This window comes from Silurus aristotelis (genome assembly GCF_946808225.1).
Source record: "Silurus aristotelis genome assembly, chromosome: 23".
Lineage (NCBI taxonomy): Eukaryota > Metazoa > Chordata > Actinopteri > Siluriformes > Siluridae > Silurus > Silurus aristotelis.
In genome coordinates this window covers 15,140,294-15,167,377 of record NC_139596.1, presented here as the reverse complement: position 1 = coordinate 15,167,377, position 27,084 = coordinate 15,140,294, and the positions used below count along the sequence as shown (strand labels likewise).

Here is a 27,084-nt window from a genome sequence, read left to right as displayed (position 1 = left end):
GTATGCCATCTTTGCCAGCTGTAATGTTATATTCCAGTTTCCTTTTTACTTTTATTACCATTTGATTGTGGGTAGACTAAGCAGGACCAGGAGTCAATAAATAGGGCAAACACTACCAGTGAATCTTTTCAGGAGTAAAATACCTCAATCACACAAAACAAATGAGAGATTGTTGTCTTCTGCTGGACCTGCAACTAAATCAGTGCCCACCATTCTTTTTATTTTGTTGGTGTTTTAAAGTACTAAAGTACACCGTATACACTCTGCACACTTGCTATAAAAAATATGAATAATTTCCATACCCTTTGAATGTTTTCTTTAAACACAGATAAATACAGATTAAAGAAATTAATTTAGCCCCCACCCCAAAAAACAAACAAACAAACAAACAAACAAACAAACAAACAAACAAAAAAAAAACCCACAGATATCCAACTGAATCTGCAATTATAAGTAAATAAATCTAGATTTTGATTTAAAATAAATTTGGGATTGCAACCTCTTAATTAGGGCAAGATAATAGGGAAGAAGCCCTTATCATTTTGACATAAGGTGAAAAATAAAAACTACTAGACAGAACATATGGAGCTGAGAGTCCATTTGATTATGCACAGACCTTTATACACAAATTAAGGCAAATAAATGTAAATATATTAGAATATACTACATACTACATAAATATTATATATATATATATATATATATATATATATATATATATATATATATATATATATATATATATATATATATAATATTTACATTAATGTTTTAAATAATAAATATAATTATAAGCAAATATAAAAAAAAACCTTAAAATGCTTAAAAACGAAACAACAAAAAATAAACATTACCATATCTGGCCAGTAGAGGGAATCAAACCCCGGAAAAGGAAGCAGCTATTTAAACTCAAGGTTAAATACCAAATCCACTTAAACTCTCTTTTTTAGTGCACTACATAGGGCATGTCTTATAAAGACTGCCATTTACTTTATAAGGAAGAGAGCATAGCTATATTTGGGATCAAACCTGAATTTGTGACGACACAGTCGGCGAACCACAGACGCTGGTTTATGAGAGAGAGCCGGTCTAAATGGCCAAGGTCTTTTAATAAAATGGGTAAGTTATAATTTTCAGCTCATGTAGTTAAACACCATATTGTATAATAAGTATGTTTGAGTTGGAGATACTGGTTAATAAATTGCTATTAATGTCTCCAAAGCAACAATGTATCTTCTAATGTATCTACATGTAGGGAAGCGTTCAGTGGATTCATTGTAACAAGCGTGTTAATTGGTTGTTCAGGGCCATTTGAATGATTAGGCGTCTCTGTTATTTGGAAGGCTGTAATCCAAACCCTGGACACTTTCCAAACGGCACGAAAATTAATTATTCAGGAGGCTGGAGTTTATAGACTACTAAATGCACCCGGATCTGGCTTTATTGTCTTGGTTCTACCTCATCCTGACTCACAGACAGGGAGCCACGTGAAAATGTTTCCCTCTATTGCGAGATTTGCTGTCACTCTTACTCTTCAGCTTGACATAGTCAAAACTGGGTGTTCCAGGAAGCTGATTTAACTCTAAACGGAAATTAGTCACGATACAGATGTGAAGGTTGGTGGGGGAAAAAACAGCATTTGACATCTGTGCCACCAGAGCCCGGCATTGAACATGCCTCAGCCCAGGGTCAAGCTGGTGGTGACTGGAGATGATTTTGGCTATTGCGCTCGGAGGAACCGGGGCATCGCGGAGGGTTTCCTGTCAGGTGGCATCTCCAACACGTCCTTACTGGTCAACGGAGCTTCTGCGGAGCATGCGGCTCAGCTCGCCAAGAGGTACTGATAATCTAATTCATTACAAAATAAACCTCATGGAAACTGTACTAATTGGTCCGAGTCTGAAATGGTTTACACATTTTTAAAAGCTCTTCAGGGGAAATTGCAAGCTTTAAAAAAAGGGTGTCATATTGTAGGCTTCTCATTTGCATATTCCATTAAAACAAATCACTCACATTAATCATGATTTTGCATGCGTTTTACATAAAGATTTGTTTCGTCAAGACTTCAAGACACGGGCTTTGATCTGGAAAAAAATGCATTGATTATCATTTCTTCGAGAAAGAAATTTACATTTTACAGAATACTATATAAAACATATAGAATTTATTTGAGTACGCAGGAAATAATTCTATACTAAAGTTGTAACCCAGTGGTTAAGATGGACTTCTGATAGAAAGTTTTTTTGTGTTCAAATCCCAGTAACACCAAGCTGCCACTGCTGGACTCCTGCTCTCTTCAACTGCTCAGTTGTATGACATAATGCAAGTCGCTCTGGATTTTCCCACTGGAATCAATCAATCAATCAATCAATCAATCAATCAAATCACTATCTATCTATCTGTCTGTCTGTGCCAAATGTTGTCAATATATCTTTGCTTGTCAATTTAATTGAAAAAAATAGTGTAAAAGAGGGAACAGTGTAGTGTGTGTGTGTGTGTGTGTGTGCGTGTGTGTGTGTGTGTGGGACAAACAATAGTGATCAAAACTTGGTTGTTAACAACAGTGCTCAGTGATTGGTTGTTTGGAGTAATGTTAGTAATCTGATTGGTTATTCACAGCAAATGTAATGATGGATTTTTGCAAAAATAATGCTGAGCAGTGGTTTGTCATTGAGACATGTTTTTGTGCTGTTCTTCCAAGGTAAATCTTGTCCAATTGTACATGGTGGGGAAAAAAAAACATGATTCTGATATTGATCAGTGATCGGCAGTTAGGAACAGCAATGTTCTTGTGAATTCAGCTTGGCAAAGCGAAACAGTCACGTGTCAGACACTATTCAATTAAAGCTGCCTTGGCTTTCAATTTGTATAGTGAGCAGCTGGAGAGCCATCTTGAGTGAAAGACAATTACTCAAAAATGTACTGCTGTGAGAATGACACAATACTGTCAACAGTGATGGCACCAGCTCCAGCTTGTTCTTTATTAATTTAGTTATTAGGATGTGTGTTCTTCTTTCAGTTCAGGAAAATGTCCTGGCTGTTGTAATCCTGCATATGCCACGAATATCTTCGATAGATAGGAGTTTGAAAAAGATTGAAGTATTTCTTTTAACCCCCTTTAGACATTGCATTCCCATTGGTCTTCATGCAAACCTGTCTGAAGGTGCTCCAGTGTGTCAAGAGCTGAGGAGATCCACACTTCTTAATAAAGATGGCTTCTTTCATGGCAAGATGGGCTTCCGTGAAGTTCTCCGGAGTGGAAAAATGAGCATGACAGATGTATGTATATTCACAAACAGGCATAAATCTGGGTACTAATTACAAAGAGATTATAAAGTAAAAATAATGGCCCTTGTGTGTGTTTTATTGCTTTTTACCAGGGGTGAAAGGTGAAATGTTTAGCCTCATTATTTAGGCAATGGATATCGGTACTTCAGCCTACACTACAGTGCACCCGTAAAGTGTATATATATATATATACACACACCTGCTGACAGATTTATCAGCACTGTTTTATAAACTGACGTCAATCCAGATGTTGTAACAGTAAACAGTTTACAGTAGAAAGGTCAAACAGATTCACATAGTCACAGTTCCTGTCTATCGAAATGGCAAACAAAAGATCTTTGGCATAGAGCACATAAGCAAATTTGCATTTGTTTCCAGTTTAGCTCGAATTGAACTTCTACTGAGTGTTAAACCAAAAGCACCTGAAGCAGGATTTAATAAGGTGTTGACTGTTGACTTAAATGAATGTTTATGTCAATATTGTTTTATTGCCTTTACTTGGGACCTTCTTTGGAAGATATTTCCTGTATATATCTTCCTGGGATTATTAAACAATGCGAACATAGGTTTGTTGACATATAAAAGATTCATATGTGCTTTTTGAATATCCTATTCCACATTCAGTTATCATTTGCTGTTATAATAACCTCTGCTCTCCTCTAAAAATAAGGTTTTAGAGTATGCTTGTGGAGATTTTTTGTTTTTTCAGCTGTAAGAGTGCTAGTAAAATCAGGTACTGATTGAGGGTGAGGAGGTCTTAGGTGCAGTCAGCATTCCGATTCATCCTAATGGTGTTCAATATGGTTGAGGTCAAATCTCTATAGCAGGCCACTCAAGATCTTCCACATCAATGTAAAGACATCCTTATAATTTTGTGTCTCAAACCTAATGGTAACAGTTTGCAGAAGAACCATATGACCTGGGGAAAAGTCAGTTGTCCCAATAATGTTGTTCATACAGTGTATAGTATGTATTTACTTAACTTTTTTAGTCCAAATCTTTTATAAATACTGATAAACATCCTTCATCCAAACAACAGTTCCATGTAAGATAACTTTACTTTGATTGACAGGTGGAGGTGGAGCTAAGGGCCCAAGTAAAGCATTTTTGTGAGCTTACTGGTCACCTACCCAGTCACATGGATGGCCATCAGCATGTGCATGTGCTTCCAGGTAACAACAAAGACTCGCTGTTGATCCGAATTACACGTCACATACGGTTTGTCACGTGACTGAATGTGTTGTACGTTTGCAGAGGTGCGAGAAGTGTTTGCACGTGTTCTGGCTGATTTTGGCATCCCTTACACACGGGTTCCAGTGGAGCCTGGGCTACACTCCTGTCTTTTCCTACCTCCAAACCTCAGAGAATTCTACCAGCAGGTTGAGAAAGACGCACTCCAGACTGTGGAAGTGTTCCATCGCCATGGTATCAGGTGTGCGACACCAAATTTATGCATGACTTATAATGTTAATCAAAAAGCTGGGCACATACGGTGCTTATAATTAAGTAGAATAGGGTACCAGCACTAGGCATGAGAGCTGGGTGTAATTATGGAAAGCTACAATTACACGATTAATGTGTGAATGGAGTGTGAACTAAAAGACCAAAATATTTACAAAGGGAAGTTGCACTGATTTGGTAGACTGCCGTAAATATCTAAGATATACTGCACTGATCACAAAATAGCAGTATTTCATGTACAATTACATTTTGGGTCAGGTATCTAGCTCGACATGTTCACAGCCCTGCCTTTTATAAAGGATACAGATTCATAATCCTCTACCCATAAGGTATGAAGGTACAAATGCAAAAAATCCTGTTCATGAGAATATATACGTTTCACTCTAGCAGGAAAAACTGCATTCCAGTTGCCTTATGTGTCGCAAAAATGGGAGAAAACATGGTCTAAAATACTACAGTTTTGTTAACAAGGGGTTGTCAACTGGAAGACTGTGATCTACACTTCAGCGATTCCAGTTATCTAAGCATGAACCATCATGGTCCATCTTGTATTCACTTTATAGGTGTGATTTATATCAATCGCATGCATTTATATAAATGTAGCTGAAGGCAGCTAATCAGGCCTGAAAAAGGGTTGAGTTTTTAAAATGATTTGTACATTAGTGTAAATTGTGAGCTTTAAAGAAAAACAGAAAACCTTTAAGTCAGACGTGGTAACTTGAAGCACCATTATTGGAAAAAAAACCATACCAACTTTAAATGATGCTCATTTTTAGTCTTAATGGATAAACATGGAAAAATAACTGTCATTCATTATCTATTAACATCTAGATCTTTATGAGCAAAAAATTTCATGTAACTGGAGCTTTATAATTTTTCATGTAGACTGTCATCTGCCAGAGTCTTATTGTCGATTCTGTGTTTTTACAGATGGCCAGATGTGTACTTGGGCCTCAGCACGATGGGGCAAAACATGTCCTTCTCTAACCTCAAAAGAGCCCTGAACTTTGCTCTAGAAGCGCAGACCTCTATAGCCGCCCAAGCTGATGGCCTTTGTGCACCTGCATCATATCGCTCCATCACAGCAGAGCTGATGGTGCACCCTGGTTACCCCAGTTTTAATTTGCACGGTGGGTGTGGTGAAGGACCCGATGACTTCTCTCAGTCTTCTGATCGTCTGCATGAGCTGAACACACTCAGAGACCCGGTGCTGCTTAGTTACTATCAGCAGCAGGGAATCCTGCTCTGTGCTTTTAATGACTTGTAAACATTAAGGGACACTTAATCAGGTCCTCCGGTGCTGCATGTCTCGACGGGATTTCTAACAGGTGACACCTGACTTCACTAATGAGCTTTTCTTCCAGTCCTCATAGGATAAATTAATTAGCCAGTCAGGCGTCAAGCAGCTGTTGGATTTTTATTTTTATTCAGATCGCTTTAAAATGGATCCAGGATTGACAGGAAATGTACTCTTCACACTGTGACGGTGGTCTGGGGTCATGCTTTCGGTTACATTTATTATAGTGATTTAGACATTTGTTTTATTTGAAGTGCAAAACTGGGCTGATTTCTTTTGAGATAACTAGAACATATTTTACATTGTTTTATCCAAAAGCAGATGTTTCCAAATGTCTGAACAGTGCAATAATGTTGCATACGAAGTTTTTAAGCATGTGTAAGTGATTTCTATCTTTTCAAATTAATTATATATAATATAGATGTGTATATGTATGTGTGTGTATATATATACACGTGTGTGTGTGTATATACACAGTTTATTTTTCTTACATCTAAAGTGCATGATATTTTTATGGCATTACATGAAATCATATCCATTTTATTCCACATACACATCCTGAAGTCTATTTTATTAAAATCTAGATAGTAATAGAGATTAATAAAGGAAACCATTAATTAAATCTGTTTCTGTAACTACTGTAGTTAATGACCTGTAAAAGATTAATGTAGTGTGCTGCATTCAGCTTCTCAGACTGATAACTACACACACTGGCTGTGTATTAGAATTAGCTTACTATAAGTAACCACTTTGGTCAGAGAACGATGCGGTGAATCCAGAGCTGATCCCAGGAAAACTGATCATGAGCAGGGAAAAAAATCCTGGATAAAATGGCAGTGTATTACAGTATGCAAATATTCTCACAATAGGCACACTGGTTTATGAGAAGTGGGAGATACCCAGACACAATACCTCACACAGATTGTAATCTGAGATCAGGATTGAATACTTCACAATGTACCCCCGCTGTTGTGACCTATAAATTATAGAATGGCCTGCTTCCTTTTAGAAACCTCATTCTTGGCAATCACTTTCATTTTTTTCCCCATTGTGCAGCTAATTTATATTGGACTTTTTTGTTGTTGTTCCTCTTTCTATATTAATTCAAATTTTTTTCTATGCCTTTTTCATTTTCGCTTCACATATTTATAATGCACGTTACATACATGCCACTGAAATTAATATATAGTTGAGAAGTTGTTCGTCTCAGGTTCAGATAATGTTTAAAAACAAAACAACTGCCTGGTTTCTCTTTCAGGAAGTTTACAAGTAAAAACCCTTTTAAGAATCCTCGATATACAAAGAACTCGATGAAACCTGTAACTGAGAAACTATTCAAATATGTTTCGCTCACTTAATATCTAGATAAGATATTTCTCATCTTTCTTGTAATACAATAGTGATCCTGATTTGTACCTCTGTTGGGGGAAACCATTAAAAGTGGCACACAGGACTCTAAAATAATCTGTGGTGGTTGAGGGGAAAAAAGGAACGAATTTGTATTGTGTATGGTGTATTGTGTATGGAGGGAAAAAAGATGCACGTTTACCAGCAAGGGTGTGTATCCCATTGTCAGTGCTGCCATCTAATGGAATTCCAAGGAATGCACTTAAAATAGTTTTATTGAATGAATCCAATTTAATGGCAAGTTTTAACTAGGTGTGTAAATCGAGATCATATCTCAAGTTTCAATACGTATGAGATTGAATTTTTTTTTTTGGAGAATTCCACACACAGTCTTGAAAGTTAGCTGGATTTATTAGGAAAACTATTGACCAATCAGAGAGTCAGCACACTCAGCGTGACCAATCAGAGTCAGCCGCTACTCGAGTATAGAACGTCATTCCCATGACTGTGCCAGTTTATTCTATTTCCACACAGAAAATATAATATAGTGGCTGTAAAACAACAAATGCATGAACATGATCTTCGCTTATATTACTTGCTGTATGAAGGGAGTTTAGCGATTTAAAGGGACAAGAGACAATATTTCCAAATACATCAACCACCAATAGCTTTCCTTAAAGGCCTCTACGAATAACAATAATAATAAAAAAAAAGGCGCATCATTTACATCTACTGTACTATTGAGTGTAAAATCCAATATATTGGGTAGAAATGTAAAAGGAGAGATGAAATCACAGCAGGCCGATAACGTCAATACGATTCTAAAGAGGTGCCGACTAATCTTTATTCTGATTAAACAAAAATAAATGCTCCATTCTGGAGGCACCATTTCCTGTTTTTTGTTTGTTTAAATGTACACACACACCCCTAAACCCAAACAATAAACAAAACACAATAACTCTCTGCGAGACGTTTAAAATAAAAGGGTCGTTTTAAAATTAGACGTCACCATAAAATCGCAAGAAATGCAATCCTTCCTTTCTTCATTCATGTTCAGGGGGAAAAAAAGTATATAATAAGATCAGTGTCTGGGTTTTTTTGGTTGTTAATGACTAAACAGTGCACCTGCAAATCTATGGTGTGTTAGGACCAGATAAGATACGGTCCCACAAAACACAGTGCAACTCAGTAAGTGGGAAAAATAATAATAATTCTAATGAAAAATGATCAGCTCATTCCTCCAGAGTCAAGCTGTGTAACCACCATACAAATATTTTAAATGTTTTTAAGAGGTAAAAATCAAAAGAATATAGATGTGAGACTGACACAAGGGGAAAAAACTACACAAAATAATTGACATTTAACACATTCTTTTGTAGAATTATTTTTTGAATAAATCAGTCAACCGTTCTCCAGATTATAGAAGTGCATATTGCTGCAACGAGCATTTAACTCAGGACAGAATCACACAGCGATAATTACTGAGATGCCACCTTACAATTTCTTGACCACTTTTCCTTAACAAGCTTAAAAAAAAAAAAAATCCCACAACCAAATCCAGATTTTTTTCCTAATGGTTTCAAGCTAACACCAGGCACAGAGACTGGTGATGGTTCCACACGGAGCGCCGCTTTTACGACGCAAGTCGCAGCGGCAGTGCGACTCGATTCTCCAGCTGGACTACAATGACGTGTGTAGTGAGAAAGAGGAGCAGGAGGAGAAGGAGAGAGAAAGTGAGCAAAAGAGAGGAAAGAGGAGAGTGTAGAGGCGGCGTTATGTTTTGGAGAAGTGGGGCTACACACTTGTGGGGTGTCATTAGTCCACAGGCCGCTTTTCACCGTGTTTCTTTGTAAACTCTTCTGCGTTCTTAAAGAATTTTTTACGGTCCTTTGAGTATTCTTCTGCTAAGTCGGCCCTCAGGGGATGCTCTGGCTGTGGGTCGTTCACCAGCGCGATGAGCGACTGAATAACTGGGGGGGGTAAAAAAAAAAGCAAACAGACAACACATAAAAATGCATGGATTATTAAAAGTACCTTAATAATTTAGGGATTTATTACACTTTCTTAAATTCTGTAACAAGTGCATATTGCATTGCTTGTATCACTGCCAGGGATCGATGTTTGGCCCATTACAGAAGCCCCAAAAGTCTCCATAGATAGGAAATGTACACTTTTTTTCTTCTAATTTTGTTAAGCTTTTAAGACTAAGAATTGAACGATTGAAACGATTCGATTGGGAAGTTGATGCAAGGTCAGGATGAAAATATGGAAAGAACATCGAACATGACACCAGGACGAGTTGGAAAAAACGTCTCGTTTGCACTTAAAGAAATGGCTGTCATGCAGAGGATGTTCTGTGTTCATTTACCCATACACGGAGTACTTTTAGAACCCTATATATTATTTTTCAGTGATGAAAGAAAAATCAAGCATCTTTTCACTTGATGTTGAAAAGGAAATCTCGCAACAGGCTAGAAGTTGGTTAAATATTAACAAAGCTATAAAGCGATTAAACAGACTTCAAATTTTCCATGCTGTAATCTCAATCTGCAAAAAAAAAAAAAAACAAGCACTATAACCTATTACTGACCTATCATCAATTGGATTCTACACTACAGAATGGAAAGTTTAAAGCTCAAAGGCCTCAACAGTATTGTATTCTGCTTTACTTGTAAAGCCCCATTTGTGCTGGATTAGTTTTAGCCCATGTAGGGACTACAGTTAACCTGATCACAGATGACACACCTTACACAGTGTAAGCAACACATATTTTAAACATAAAATAAAAGTAACCATTTAACTCGCACATGATTTTCGTCAATGCGATTTCAAACCACAATCAATCTTCTATTGAAACCAATTAGATTTATTCACTGTTAGAAAAACTTTAGCATTCAAATGAATTCTGGTTCAAAATATTTAAGCAAAATAGACAAACCTTTCTTGGTAAATAGCACTAAAAGGTATCATGTAATTTTAATACTGCACTTCAAAGTCCTTCCTTATATCACCTGACTGACTCACAAAAGCAGCACAATGTTAATGCCAGATGTGGATCTTCAATTACCTTGGTCAGTTTTGGTGGCTGGTTTCCAGTTCTCTGCGCTAATTACAGGCAGACAGACCTGCCCTTTCTCGTCAATGTTTGGGTGGTAGATTTTCGTCTTGAACGTGATCTTTGGCGGTTTGAATGGGTATTCTGCAGGGAAAATGATCTCGATCCTGAATGCCCCTTTGTCGTATGGAGGATTGTCCTAAAAAAAAAAATTTGATTAAACATATACCTTTTAAAATTTGGGTTACAAAACCCATTACAAATTTGCATGAATTAGCCGAGGAACACAGACTGAAAGTGAAACTTTTGTATGCGACTGCATTTTGTGACTTTCTAACATACAAACAGGAATACTCCATAACCTTTTAGAATAATATATATGTGTGTATATATATATATATATATATATATATATATATATATATATATATATATATATATATATTTTTATTATTATTTATTTTTTTAAAAGAGTATACTTACTGGAACAATGAGGCCCTGCCATGTCAGTATATTCGAGTCATCCACTAGAATATTCCGGAAATTTCTCATTCCAGATTTGCGAATTTCCTCAAGCTCCTGTCAAAAAGAAATCACAGGCGTTTCAGCATGACGCTGAATTCGATCAACATTCAAGCTTAGCCATAATGAGACCATCTATGGGGACTTAATTTGGGTGAGGAAAGCTTCCCATTTTTCAGGCCATTTTTGTTTCCTTCGCTTACTTCCTTTTCTCACGTCTGAGCTCTTTTTGACGATATAAGAAATTAGCACAAAAAAAAAAAATAAAAAAAAAGAACCTGTAAAAGAATTCATTCTTAAATGTTGGGAAACTATTTATTTTTTTTATTGGGGGGAGGGGGTGAAAAGCACAATGTATTGTGAACATGTTTATAAAATCAGCTAATTAAAAGTCTGTAACAAACAGGAATCCACAAATGTACACACTTTCGTTGTCACGTAAATGCAGGCCAAGAGATTCAGTTCATGTCAAACATTAAAAGGGGGAACAGGAAGTAGTATCAGTGACTTTTACTTGCGATTCTTCTGGGATTTTTTTACACACAGCAAACTCAGTGCGACATTTGCTGGCGAAAAAAAACGCCTCATTGAATGAGGGAGGTCAGATAAAAATGCCTACTCGGGTAGAAGCTAAAAAACTCAAAAACAGTCATCCTTTACAAACAAAAGGAGCAGGAAATCATCTCAGAATGCACAATACACTAAAGGGAAGTGAGGTGGGTCATCTACAAGATCCACTCCTGTCAGCCACAAACAATCTTTAATGCCAGGGTTGTTTTTTTTTGACACCGTTATAATGTTATGGTTGCATTGCTGAATGAACGGCCACATTATATTATAATTGGGATAATTTCTTACAACACGAGACGGACTGGATTTGATGACACAACAATGACACATCTCTACTACATCCAGTGACAAGCTCGTGAAGTAACCCTATAAATACATCAAAGCACTTTTTTTAGTATTTAACAAGCTCCTATAAATAGTTATACGCCCTCATGGTAAATCTTATGATCAGAAATTTCCTTGTCTGGGAACACTTAGCAAATCACTATATATATCAGATGAGGAAGTGTCCTCCTTTCAGTATGTGCCACTCCTCACTATGTGTCAGGTATTAATTATCGAAATAATTAATTATATCGAAACCTTTCAGAAAAAAAATTAATACAAATAAATTAATAAAATTATTTAAGATGAATTGTATTTATACAGGCTGGATCACTTTCTGCTATTTGATCAGCTGATGTAAGGAAACCTATCTGTGCTCTTGAAAGATCTTGAATCTACTTACACTTTCGTTTTTTCCTTCAGGGCCTAGATTTTAAGTTTCATATTTACATACATATATTTATATATACACATACAAATGTCAAAGTTAAAAGAAAGAAGCAGGCGGTCACTTAAGGCACTATTATAGTCACCATGGTAGAAACCAAAAACGTAATGGTTAGACTAAGAAAATATGCTAATGACCCGTTTTTCCACCCACAAACCTGCTCACGGCAAAACTAGCACGCCATATCCGAAAAGCCAACTTTTCCTTAACCGAATGATATCGTCCTTATTATTCATTTCCTGATCAAATCAATTAAAAAATAAAACTTAAGTTAAGTTAACAATGAAACCGGGCTGCCCATTTTCACCCACAAACCCGGCTTCTTCTGCGATAAAGCTAGCCGAGAACCACCGGCTACAGCCCAAGCTGCATACTTTCATACTACATAGAACGCCATAAAGTTATAGAGCTGCTGCTCGCCTACTATTTCTTACACACTATATAGTACGGTAGTAGGCTATTTCGGATCTAGCCACCGTCTGAGCGACACAGTAACTTTAAACGAAACTTAACCACGAACCAATACGAATGATCCGATTAATCGTTCGGTTCAAGTAATAATCGACTCAATAAAATAAATCCTCGTTTTGTGGTCGACCGTGAAAGCAATACGAAAAGGGGGGAAAAAACAGACAAATAAAGCCATTCTACCTTGTGTAGTCTCCTGCTCGCCGCCATCTTGAATCCTTCGACTCGACCCAGAATGCACCGCGGCAACAAGAGACAGCAGAAACTCATTCAACTCGTTTTGAATGTCTTACAAGTAACTTAAATTATATAAAAGGTTATTTAAAAAAAAATCAGGTATATACTTATATTATTACACCACTAAAATTCCTGGCTTTGTTCAACAAGTGGCAAATTATAGAAATATTGGACATAGAGCTGTTACAATAGGGTGGCTAGGTTAGACCTAATGAGCTTAGTGGGGTGGCAAGATGCACCTGGCAAAAATACTAATAGCCCATTCAGAGAAAATCACAGTAAAAGGCTATGTTTTTCACATACAGGCCTTCAGTGGTGTCCGACCTGAATCAGCCAACTTCTCAATAACATCATTACACTACAGCTGTACTACAAATGGCCTTATAAGTGTATCTGTGACCAAATAAATGTCTGATCCTGTGCTAGCCATTGTGGAATGAACAAAACATCTGTTAAATTAAATATATTTGAGCTTGTGCAGTTTGCTACAGATGATAAGCTTTGACTAGGGATTCAATCAAGGGACATGAAAATGCCGACATTACGGATCGCCTACTACATGACCCCAGTGTTACCAACTCAAAATCTGATTGGTTAAAGCAATAGCTTCAATTATATGTTCTTTACGGTACAGGCACCCGAACTGTTAATTCTGGAGGCCTAATGGCAGATTTTGTTGCAATCTGCTAAATCTGATTGGAGAGAAACAGACACTACTTGAAGCAGCGCCCCTGAGAGAAAAGTTATGAAATGAAGACTACTGGGAATAATATAATACATGGAAAAATATTAAAATGTAAATTTCACACAATGTGTTAACCCCTAAATGTTTAAGGTTTATCGGATTAGAATTCCTATTGTCTCCCCAGCATCTGCTTTTTTGCTACCTGGCAAGCTACGACACAGTCTTAGCTGCCATTAGACTACAAATGCCTTGATAAGATCCCATCAGTGTTACCAGTAGCATATAATAAACTTGAGACATCATAATCCTAAAACTGTTATGTATCCAAATAATTAATAAACCTTGTTGTCAGTGGGGATACGGACTAGTTCACTCTTGTGTTAGCCAAGTTGCTAGTTCTTACATAATATTACAGGCATTGATAATAATCAATACTTGATAAGGAAAAAATCTTCCCATGTCGTTATGACTATTTCTTAAGTATTCAAGCTGTCACAAGAAGATTTGCACTTACAAGTTGTACTTACAAGTTACAAGTTGCACTTACAAGTTACAAGTTCACATAATGTGCCACAATGGTAATAATAATGTCTGGGTTAGCATACTTCACAGAACGTCGTTCACCAACTTTAGCTATCTCCATGAAAGGATCATTCTATTTAGCCTCAATTATGCCTCTGTTTTCATGCTTAATTAACCAATGATATAGAACACACACCATTTGGTGCACCAACCTGATCAGTTGTATCTTTAAACGCCAGTGTTCCTTGATTTCTTATTTTCTAGCATGTTTGTCACACTTTAATGTTTCAGATCATCAAACTAATTTAAGTATTAGTAAAAGATAACACAAGTGAACACAAGATGCAGTTTTTAAATGAAGGTTTTTTATTATTGTGGGAAAACAAAATCCAAAACTACATGGCCCTGTGTGAAAAAGTGTTTGCGCCCCCCCCTGTTAAAACTGTGGTTTATCACACCTGAGTTGAATTTCTCTTGCCACACCCAGGCCTGATTACTGCCACACCTGTTCACAATCAAGAAATCTATTAAATAGGACCTGCCTGACAAAGTGAAGTAGACCAAAAGATTCTCAAAAGCTAGACAGCATGCTGAGAGCCAAAGAAATTCTAATTCAAAATCAAATGAGAAGGAAAGTAATTTAAATCTATTATTCTGGAAAATGGTATAAAGCCATTTCTAAAGATTCGGGACTCCAGAGAACCACAGTGAGAGCCGATATTCACAAATGGCAAAAACATGGAACAGTGGACAACCTTCCCAGGAGTGGCCGGCGGACCAAAATTACTCCAAGAGCACAGCGATGACTCATCCAAGAGGTCACAAAAGACCCCACAACACCATCCGAAGAACTGCATGCCTCACTTGCCTCAGTTAAGATCAGTGTTCATGACTCCACCATAAACAGTAAAATATGGTGGTGGTAGTGTGATGGTCTGGGGCTGTTTTGCTGCTTTAGGTACTGGAAGACTTGCTGTGATAAATGGAACCATGAATTCTGCTGAATTCCAACTGTTCATGACCTCAAGCTGAAGCAAACTTGGGTTCTGCAGCAGGCCAATGACCACACCAGCAAGTCCACATCTGAATGGCTGAAGAAAAACCAAATGAAGACTTTGGAGTGGCCTGGTCAAAGTCCTGACTTGAATCCTATTGAGATGCTGTGGCATGACCATAAAAAGTCGGTTCATGCTCGGAAACCCTCCAATGTGGCTGAATTACAACAATTCTGCATAGATTAGTGGAGCAAGATTCCTCCACAGTGCTGTAACAGGTGTTTACTATAAATGTGTCTTTGTGGTAACTTTATGCTGGATGGCTAGCTAGGTAGTTAGGATAATGAAGCTGAAAAAGGTGTGTTGATAACTAACCGACATGTGCTTGTAATAGCTAGTTTATATATATATATATATATATATATATATATATATATATATATATATATATATATATATATATATATATAAACTAGCTCTATTACAAGCACATGTCGGTGTATATGTGTATATATATATATGTGTATATATATATATATATATATATATATATATATATATATATATATATATATATATATATATATATATATAAAAATTTCGTATTTTTAACTCACAAGATAACGAAATGTGTGATGACACATGGAATCAGGTCTAGGTTAACTAACTGCTTAAATGAACCCTGCTGATAGATTCCAGGAGGCATTTGTTTATTTATATATGCATTTTAAATGGTTAGTCTTTTCAATGGAAATTTAAATGTGTTTGTGTGTGTCAAGCGTTTGTGATGCACAAATATTTAAATGTACATTTTAAAATACATTTGATATACAAGGCCTAGAGATGTACTAAGCATTTGGCGATAGAGTGCCTAAAATAACAACAGCTACATAAAACTTTTTCCCCGGGCATATTTAACCAAAAATATATTTGAGATTTAAAGTTATTCTTGTGTCCAAAAGATGTCGCTCTAGAGTCAGAAATCAACTTCATCAGCAGCATGCTGTAACGTGGTGTAACGTGGGGCTTCTTGAACTGTGTTGGGTGGACAAAATAAAATGTCTAACTCTAAGTAATTTCTTTAACTGCATTGCTTCAATGCTTAAGCCTATTTATAAGAGTCATTTGACTTAGAAATTATTTTTTTTTAAACAATTAGATAAATTCATTCTATGAGTTTTACAGAAAACCTAAAATTATATTAGCATAACATAATTAGAATGGTATAGTGATATATATACTAGAATTTTTTTCCTACATATGTGGTGATGAAAATAACTTTTCATATAGCAGCCGGTTATTCCCTAATTTAAATGCTAAATATTTTAATGAGCATAATGTTTTGCATTCTATTATACTGTTTCTTATCAAACCAGAATTTCCCTAACGTTTGCGTCATGTAGGGACATTACCAAGGGAAACATATTAGATTATGTGTGACAGACATTTTTTGCACAGACCAGACTGGATCTAATTGGAGTTGTGCATAAGAAGTTTCTGTTTTAGAACCCATAAAGCTTCGGGTGTGTGTGTTAGTGTGTGTCCTAATTTGATGAGTGGGTTGATGCACATGCACGTGTAGGACCAAGCAGCTAATTTCTATGCTTTCTGTAAGTCATGTGACTAAAATAATGTGGGTAGTATTATTTTGCCAACATAAATTTACGTTGGTGGGTTTTTTACTGGCATTGTTATAGAATCTTAGATCTTTTCAATGAACCATACACATTTTATAAGTAGGGAATATTACTATTTTACTTTAAAAAGATCACCTTCTATTCACAGTTATGCATTTCTAGTACATTTCTAATATAAAAAGAAAGAAAGAAAGAGGAAATTTCTGACAGACATGGATGTAAAATATTTAAACAAAAAGACTACCTTCAAGACTGTCTTCAAGCGACGATTGAAGACCTAACTATTCCTGAAAGACTTTAACACTTTCCAAGTTTGTAGAATTCAAGAGTTATATTTATATTAAGTTTGTAATCTTGTGTACCAGTGTAGCTTTATTCATTACTAGAGACTCAAAGCACTTTTGTACGTCGCTCTGGATAAGGGCATCTGCTAAATGCCGCAAATGTAAATGTAAGAAAGAAAGAAAGAAAGAAAGAACTGGTATACTACCAACCACATGTGGAACAGGTTGGTCAAGGAAAACAACAGCAGTTAATGACAAACATTTTGAGAGCTGTGAGGAAAACCCCCAAACTATAAGTGACATTACCACCAAACTCCACAGGGCAGGAACGAAGGTTTTACCAGACAAGAGAGCAAAAATATATTATATAGCAATCAGCAGAAAGTACTAAATATCCAGATTGGCATTTGTTTAGAGAAACAGAGATATACAACAAAAGTTCTGTAACCTTTATTATTATCTTGAAAAAGAACGAATCTGCTAATAAGCTCAAATATACAAGCTCATTGGTCATGCAAGTGGTGGCTCTTTCATCACTTGGGCTTGTATGGCTGGAATAGTCTTACCAGTCCTAATCATTACGGTAACATTCCCTGCCATCACTTTACCTAGGGGTCCAGTCCCTCTAATGTTTGGGCCTCCAGGATCCACACATTTTGTCTCTGACTGTTTTCCTTTTGCACCTGTTTTGTTTTACCCATTAATAACATTTATTTAAACTCCTTGTTTTCTGCAGTTCTTTACTGAGGCATTACTTATGTTATAGTGATCGGAAAATCAGGTCATTTTAGTGACTTGGTTCTGTGAATCTTGTTCATCAAAATGAACAAATCCTTTTTTGAGTCATTTAGTTCATTTCATATATATATATATATATATATATACAGTGAGGAAAATAAGTATTTGAACACCCTGCTATTTTGCAAGTTCTCCCACTTAGAAATCATGGAGGGGTCTGAAATTGTCATCGTAGGTGCATGTCCACTGTGAGAGACATAATCTAAAAAAAAAATCCAGAAATCACAATGTATGATTTTTTAACTATTTATTTATATGATACAGCTGCAAATAAGTATTTGAACACCTGAGAAAGTCAGTTTATATTTGGTACAGTAGCCTTTGTTTGCAATTACAGAGGTCAAACGTTTCCTGTAGTTTTTCACCAGGTTTGCACACACTGCAGGAGGGATTTTGGCCCACTCCTCCACACAGATCTTCTCTAGATCAGTCAGGTTTCTGGCCTGTCGCTGAGAAACAGAGTTTGAGCTCCCTCCAAAGATTCTCTATTGGGTTTAGGTCTGGAGACTGGCTAGGCCACGGCAGAACCTTGATATGCTTCTTACAGAGCCACTCCTTGGTTATCCTGGCTGTGTGCTTCGGGTCATTGTCATGTTGGAAGACCCAGCCTCGACCCATCTTCAATGCTCTAACTGAGGGAAGGAGGTTGTTCCCCAAAATCTCGCAATACATGGCCCCGGTCATCCTCTCCTTAATACAGTGCAGTCGCCCTGTCCCATGTGCAGAAAAACACCCCCAAAGCATGATGCTACCACCCCCATGCTTCACAGTAGGGATGGTGTTCTTGGGATGGTACTCATCATTCTTCTTCCTCCAAACACGTTTAGTGGAATTATGACCCAAAAGTTATATTTTGGTCTCATCTGACCACATGACTTTCTCCCATGACTCCTCTGGATCATCCAAATGGTCATTGGCAAACTTAAGACGTGCCTGGACATGTGCTGGTTTAAGCAGGGGAACCTTCCGTGCCATGCATGATTTCAAACCATGACGTCTTAGTGTATTACCAACAGTAACCTTGGAAACGGTGGTCCCAGCTCTTTTCAGGTCATTGATCAGCTCCTCCTGTGTAGTTTTGGGCTGATTTCTCACCTTCCTTAGGATCATTGAGACCCCACGAGGTGAGATCTTGCATGGAGCCCCAGTCTGAGGGAGATTGACAGTCATGTTTAGCTTCTTCCATTTTCTAATGATTGCTCCAACAGTGGACCTTTTTTCACCAAGCTGCTTGGCAATTTCCCCGTAGCCCTTTCCAGCCTTGTGGAGGTGTACAAGACCAAAGAGCTGTCTTTGGACAGCTCTTTGGTCTTGGCCATGTTAGTAGTTGGATTTTTACTGATTGTATGGGGTGGACAGGTGTCTTTATGCAGCTAACGACCTCAAACAGGTGCATCTAATTTAGAATAATAAATGTAGTGGAGGTGGACATTTTAAAGGCAGACTAACAGGTCTTTGAGGGTCAGAATTCTAGCTGATATACAGGTGTTCAAATACTTATTTGCAGCTGTATCATACAAATAAATAGTTTAAAAATCATATATTGTGATTTCTGGATTTTTTTTTTTAGATTATGTCTCTCACAGTGGACATGCACCTACGATGACAATTTCAGACCCCTCCATGATTTCTAAGTGGGAGAACTTGCAAAATAGCAGGGTGTTCAAATACTTATTTTCCTCACTGTATATATATATATATATATATATATATATATATATATATATATATATATATATATATATATATATATATATACTGTGTAATGTGTTAGTCTCGTACTTTGTTCCTCCATAGTTATTCCTTTTTCTTGAAAAGTAAGTTCTTCATTTGCATATGCCTCTCACTCTCATTGATCTACTTTGACCCATGACCCATTCTGTCTGCAACTTTACACAGAAATTCTTCGAATCTAAATAGTAAGAACATTATAGTGTAGAAAAACAATGAACCAAAACAGACTGAGAACTTAAGTGAATTCATCAGGGGAAATAAAATAGAATGTCCACCAAACAATTGATATGCAACCAAATATTTATTTTAAGACTGCAGTGTTTGGTGTAATGTTGCATATTTAGATGTAAATACCAGGAAATAAATCTGATCGTCCCATATGCTGCTTTGGATCTCAAGTTCAAATGTCTTTCATTTAGAGCAAAGACAAAAAAACTTGCCTGGCCACTCTGATTCTTTCTAAGGTGACTGTAAATATGGTTTCTTGCCAGAGGTAGAAAATACAGTATATACAGCCTGAACAATAATCACCAGTGTCACCTTATTTCACATAAGCTTGCATTTTAAATGAAGTTTAATGTAAAACTAATAAGGATTGTGAGACTTCTCACATTTCAAATGGTTAAACATGCTTGTGAAATGGCTCTGATTGATTTTGCTTCTCAGATTCAAAATGGCTTGCAGTTTCTCCTGTTATTAATGTTGATTTTTTTAATACTGTAAATGCACATTCATCTTTTAATCTCAAACCCATTATTCAGTGTATACTTAAAGCCAGTGTTAGGCAGTAACGCGTAACTAGTAACGCGTTACCGGTACTTTTTACAGTTAATAATACTGTAACGCGTTACTTTTAAAAATAAAGTAACTTCGTTACTGTATGGTGCGTTACCCGTTACTTTTTTAAATGAATTGATTTCGGCTGAAGTGTAGACTACAGTCTAACCTGTTTACAGCAGCGACGCTGTGCGGCAGTAATGGCGAGTCGAGGCGAGAGCAAGACGAGTTTTTTCAAAGTGGAAATATGCTCATAATTTCACTTTAGTTGAGTATAAAGACAAAAATTTTAAAGGCAAATGTGAGCTGTGTCCTTCTGGTTCCAAGATTGTATCTACTGCGATAAACAGCAACTCCAATCTGTTGAAGCTCCTCCAGGACCTCCATGCCTGAAGAGCTAGAAGCTAGAAGCTAACCCGGTGTTCTGTTCTACATTGTTGATAGTTTTCATATTTCAGCTGTGAAAGGAAAATTTTTAAGAGCTCAACACAACAGCAGAAGCCACTTTAGTTTTTGATTGTGAATATATAATTCAGCTTGTTTTGTTATTTATTTCAGAAATCCTTGTGATATATTCAGTTTGTGCAGGTCTGACTTTAATAAAATAGTGTTTAAAAATTACTTTGTGTTTAAGTCAGTTTTGTGTTTGTATAAACCATAACGCATAAAAGGGCATTAATGGGAACATTAAAGAAGGTTCTTTAAAAAAGTAACTAAAAAGTTACTTTTTACAGTAACGCATTACTTTTTGGTGTAAGTAATCAACAAAGTAACTAAGTTACTTTTTGAATGAAGTAACGAGTAACTGTAACTAGTTACTATTTTTTAGTAACTAGCACAACACTGCTTGAAGCAATATAATTCTTCATTCAGTAGTCCTTTTGTAAAATGTATTTAGTTACAGTCTATTAAGGCTTGTGAGAGTGAAAGTGGGTCTGAAATTTGATTTCTCATAAGTGAAAGTGATCCTGATTCATGCTTATTCACAGCCCTTTTCCACTGACATGATGCATTTCTGCACCAATGTTTTCTTAATGTCTTATACATTTTTTGAATTTATTTTATATTACTGGGACATATATTTAATTAGATATATGCAGATATTTTTTAATCTTAACTTATTGTTTCTTTTCCCAGTTCACATGTTTTGTGTGCAGACACCATCTTCTCTTCTTTGGTATCAAAGCTGTAGAATTGACTTGTCTATGCATATGACTACATTGAGTGGCTGAGAGACAAAAATATGTTTTATATAGTATATAATAATTCATATAATGCAAATGATAGTGTCTATAGTGTTGCATGTATCAGTGATGAATTGAATTCAGTTAATGATTACAGCAAAGATTTCAATGCACAAAAGACGTGCAGCATGTCTTTGCTCGTAGGCAACTCACACCCTAACTTTTATATGTGTTTTTTAAGATGTTACTTGAATGCAGTGACAATAACAGGCATGTAGATACTAACGGTCAATATTGTGTGTAGGATATCTAATTGTTCTTCAGCTCCCAATTCCTGTACAAACTTCCCCTAAGTTTCATTTCATGAATATTATTGTGGGTGTATAACGCCTGTGGGTAAACACAGGTGATTATGCCCAGCCTGTTCTTTTGAAGATGAAAGCATGTTACTCTCTAAAGATAATACTATGGTTACATGGGGTATTATTATTCATTCAGAGATTAAGAACATGGGGAATTACCCCGGTTACAAGTCTTTATTTCATGTTTGACCGGTTTCCAAAATGGGAGGTGGTAGCTCAGTGGTTAAGACAATTGGACTTTGGATCGGAAGGTCACCGGTTCAAATCTCACCACCACCGAGCTCCCACTGCTGGGCCCTTGAGCAAGGCCCTTAACCCTCAGTTGTGAGTCGCTCTGGATAAGGGCTTCTGCCAAATGCCAAAACAATGTTTTGCAGTATGGTGCAAAACAGCGGTGAATTCAGTGTAAGTAAGTTTACTGAGAAAAGTTTATAATTTTACAGATTTTGTTATACAGTTCTTGTTTAAATGTTGTTTGTGCAATGTGACAAGACTCATATAAAATTGTGTAATTATATATATATATATATATATATATATATATATATATATATATATATATATATATATATAAATAAATAAATAAATATCTAATTATATTATATATGTATAATATATATATATATATATATATATATATATATATATATATATATATATATATATATATATACACACACACACACACACACACACACACACACACACACACAGACTCACACACACAGACACGCGGGGTGCTAAAAATGAAACTTCTACATCCATTTGCTGGAAAGGAGAAATACTGTATGAGTAAGACATGCTACTAAATTCTCAGACAGGATCTGTAAAAGCTCTCCACATTGAGGTCAAGGTTAAAAAACTGTTTAGATTCAACTATGTGTTACAGGAATTAAATACAGCTGTGGTTTTATTACGGGCTGACATAATAAAATGTGGCTTGAACACAGTTACAATTATTTTGGGATTACTGGAATTCCTTTCAAAGGAATTGCTGGATACCACAAACACTGTACAAGATGCAGAGTGTTGTATTGAAAGAAGTTCCTCCCTGAGAACCTTCAGAGGAACCAGACACAAAAAGAAACCTATCTTGGTGACACCAAATGTTCATTCATTATAGTTCCATCTTTGTTGATGCCACCAGCTGTTCACTGTTAAACTGTTCATGGTGAATTTACTCCTAAGCCATTCTAACAGCTATTCTAAATCCATCTTCATCACTCACCACACCACATTAACAAACTTAAGTGAGTGTGGAGAGTGGGGAACGACAGCATCCAAATATCCCAGCTTATATCCCAAATATCATATTACTATGATGGAGAAACCATATTCAAGTTTTCAATTTGATTTACTTCAAGCTAATCGCAGTAATTTAATATTAATAATGATTTTTTGTTTGTGGTTACACTGTTTATATTAACTAGATAGATGTTTTAATCAAAGTAGTTTGAAATAAATATCTATGGTTCACAACACAAATTCGAGAGTCTATAACCTGAATACTAAACATAGTTAAAGCTGCATGTCAGGCAGGAATATACATTGCTGCATGGCCCGTCTCTTATGGACTGAGTTTTAGTTTAGTGTGGAAAACTTCTGCAGTCAGGACAGGAATGTGGATGTTATCAATGTGCTGTGTGCAATTATCTGTTGATCTTTAAAGATCACATTACAAAACAAGTTCACTTACGATTATATATGAAAAAGTCCCTAAAAGTAAACTGAATCTGAAAAAAGAAACAACAAAATAAAATATATTGAAAAAATACAACACTGTTCAACAAACAAACAAAAAAGAGAGATACAGATAGACTGTAAAGATATTCAACAGACGCCATTTTCCTGAATGACTTAATTTATTTTATTAAAACATCTGAGCAGCTGAGGATAAAGGGCCTTGTTCAAAGGCCCAGCAGCAGCAGTTTGAAAGTGCTGGGATTTGAGCTCATGACCTTCAGGAGTCTTAAAATCTTAACCGTTGAATGACTATTTTCTATTAGATGGCTTTAAAAATAAGTTGATCAAACTTCACAGAAGACCTCTGTTGTTGCAATACAGAAAAACGCAATGCAAAGCATTGTATTAAATTGTATTACAATACATTACATTACATTGCTTTCTATTCTATTCTATTCTATTCTATTCTATTCTATTCTATTCTATTCTATTCTATTGCTTTGCATTCTATTTTGTTCTATGACATTATTCTATTCTATTCTATTCTATTCTATTCTATTCTATTCTATTCTATTCTATTCTATTGCTTTATATTATATTACATTCAATTACATTATATTGCTTCATATTCTATTTTATTCTATTCTATCACATTGCATTATTCTATTCTATTCTATTCTATTCTATTCTATTCTATTCTATTCTATTCTATTGTAATCTAATCTATTCTATTTTATTAAATTACATTACATTATGTTGCTTTATATTATGTTGCTCTATTCTATTCTATTCTATTCTATTCTATTCTATTCTATTCTATTCTAATCTAATCTAATCTATGACATTACATTACATTACATTACATTGCATTGCATTATTCTATTCTATTCTATTCTATTCTATTCTATTCTATTCTATTCTATTCTATTCTAATCTAATCTATGATATTACATTACATTACATTACATTGCATTGCATTGCATTATTCTATTCTATTCTATTCCATTCTATTCTATTCTATTCTATTCTATTCTATTCTATTACGCTACATTACATTACATTACATTAAATTTCTTTGCAGGAAAATAAGTTGCACTGAAGAACTCAGTGATCTGAAACATATACCTTTACATTTATGGCATTTAGCAGACGCCCCTATCCAGAGCAATGTGCAAAAGTGTTTCAAGCCTCTACCAATTACTAAAACAACAAACATGGCACTGTCATGCGATACTGAACGTCAGGTGATTCAATTTCTGCCCTGTCAATTTTAATTGCTATTAGTGTCGAATGAAGTCAACTAGAGGAGCCATCAACTCATAAATGAAGCTGTAGATCATGAAAACACACAAAGCATGGAGGTCGAGTGAAGAGCATGAAGAATAATTATAGAATGTCTCTACTCAGTCTGAATGGCACGTGTGATGCAACTCATTCTTATAAACAGACTGAGATCCTAATGTCCAGTGCCAAGCATCTAATGGCTAACTGGACTCTGGAGTAACTAGCAACAAAATATGTAACAATGTAGAATGCCAGCAGTAAAATTTGGTGGAAGAGTAACAATGATCTGGGGCTGTTTCTTAACTTACAGTTTAGGCCTCTTATTTTAATTGAAGGGTTATATTAATGCTAATATCAGAACATACAAAGACATTTTAGACAGTTGCATGCTTCCAACTTTACAACAGCAGTTTTTAAAAGACCCTTTTCTGTTTCAGCATTACAGTACACTGCACCTGTGTACACAGTGAGGTTTATATAGACATGGTTTAATCAGTTTGGTGTGGACAAACTCCAGTGGCCTGCACAGAGCCCTGGCCTCAATGCAAATGAACACATTTGTGATCAATTAGAACACAGAATACATGCCAAGTCCTCTCATCTAACACCAAATTCCCACAGACACACTTCAAAATCTTGTAGTAAGCCTTCCCATAAGAGTGGGGACTCTAATCACCAGAAACAGAGGCTAAATTAATGGTTGCAGATTTAGAATCTGTTCAACAAGCTCATGTAGGAGTGATGGCCAGGTAGTGGCTACATATTGTGTCTATAATTACATATCATTTACACACAAAATATTTTTCACAGTAGCACTTGTAGTATTGCCAGTTTTGTTGTGCAACCTCTTATACACACTGCACAGAGTAACACTTCCTGGAAAGTTTGTTTACTGTTAGGGAACGAGTGCCAAACTCATTTACTGCTTCTCATCTAACCCCCATAATTCCTGATTTACTACTCAAAACAAAAAGAAATTTGTTCTCAGTGAAAGTCCCTACTCAAACACTTACAGTAAGCTGAGTCGCAGTTGGTGTCAATAACTGATTCCTGAGATTTTTCCTCAGGGTAGTTTTCTGTAACCGTGAAAGAATCTGCAAGTCCTGATGGACCATTTGCTTTAAAGTGTAAATAGTGTAAAATTAATCAATTGTATGCTGAATTGTAACTCTTGGGGCAACAGTACTGCATAATCACTCTTAATAAAGAATGCAAACTATTTATGTATTGTAATGTTAAGCACTAGAGAAATTAAAATGTCTATATAAAATGATTTATATAATTTCATTTTAAATAATTAAAATGTAATTATATATTAAAATGTAAGATATCAATTGAATTTAGGTTCATCATAAGGTTGGTAAACATTAGGGCAATCACAAGTGAGGGGATTTTTCTTTTTTTTTTCTGATAGCCCTATTATATTTTACTTGTGTTGTACAAACTATTCATTTAGCATGTGGTGTCCATTGTACACTTATTATATCACATTTCTTAAAGCTTTGGTGGTGCTTTCTTTGTCCAGACCTTTTTAATTATTCCAATTTCGCTTACTCTATTTAGCTCTTGGTAAGGTTTGCTTTCACTTCTATGTCTGTCTGCAGTTTAAACCTTTAACATTTCCAGGTAGAGTAACGAAAATAAAAAAAAAGATCTGTGAATAATATGTGGAGAAAGAGACTTTCTCATTGTTCACTCAGGGTTAGTTTGCACTCAGTGCTTTGCACTTTGTTTGCTTAGTGCAGTCAAAGTTCCACCTGTACTGTGACTTGACCAGTGAAGGGGGATTTTCTTTCCATCGGTTTCTCTTTTTTATTCTGCTGTGTACTGCAGAAGCATACTTTCAGAACCTCTTATTCATTCTTCTGAATTTCTTATTGCACAGGTCAGATTATGCAATAAATCCTTTGGGTAACCTTAGAACAATTGTGATCTATCCACCAAGATAAGCATTGTGTATTGTGAAATGAAATAAATACTGGCACCTATATACATCAGCCATATGCCCTTAGCATCGGTAGATGGTGGTAGAATCAATAGTGGTGAAATGTGTCAAATGTCACACAACATGCACAAAACTATTTGGTCTGATTTTTTCATTCCATTTATGATTTCTGAATTT

The 27,084-nt window shown here is 35.8% G+C and overlaps 2 protein-coding genes across 3 annotated transcripts; one reads left to right on the top strand and one right to left on the bottom strand.

Annotated features, from left to right (window-relative positions):
• The first annotated feature begins 1,000 nt into the window (after positions 1-1,000).
• On the top strand, positions 1,001-6,483 carry ydjc (YdjC chitooligosaccharide deacetylase homolog). 2 transcript variants are annotated; one of them, XM_083527460.1, is made up of 6 exons: positions 1,001-1,119; positions 1,659-1,837; positions 3,123-3,279; positions 4,361-4,460; positions 4,543-4,720; positions 5,680-6,483. In XM_083527460.1, the coding sequence occupies exons 2-6, from the start codon at positions 1,674-1,676 to the stop codon at positions 6,014-6,016; spliced, it is 936 nt and encodes a 311-aa protein (XP_083383586.1). In that variant the 5' UTR covers positions 1,001-1,119; positions 1,659-1,673; the 3' UTR covers positions 6,017-6,483. The 2 variants fall into 2 exon arrangements, with proteins under 2 accessions (XP_083383586.1, XP_083383587.1); XM_083527461.1 differs by lacking the exon at positions 1,001-1,119 and having other exon boundaries at positions 1,147-1,837.
• A 1,302-nt stretch (positions 6,484-7,785) lies between these two features.
• On the bottom strand, positions 7,786-13,118 carry ube2l3b (ubiquitin-conjugating enzyme E2L 3b). Its single transcript, XM_083527492.1, has 4 exons — positions 12,964-13,118; positions 10,932-11,027; positions 10,461-10,647; positions 7,786-9,363 (listed from the first exon to the last, which is right to left on the bottom strand). The coding sequence occupies exons 1-4, from the start codon at positions 13,048-13,050 to the stop codon at positions 9,209-9,211; spliced, it is 525 nt and encodes a 174-aa protein (XP_083383618.1). The 5' UTR covers positions 13,051-13,118; the 3' UTR covers positions 7,786-9,208.
• Between the last annotated feature and the right edge of the window lie 13,966 nt (positions 13,119-27,084).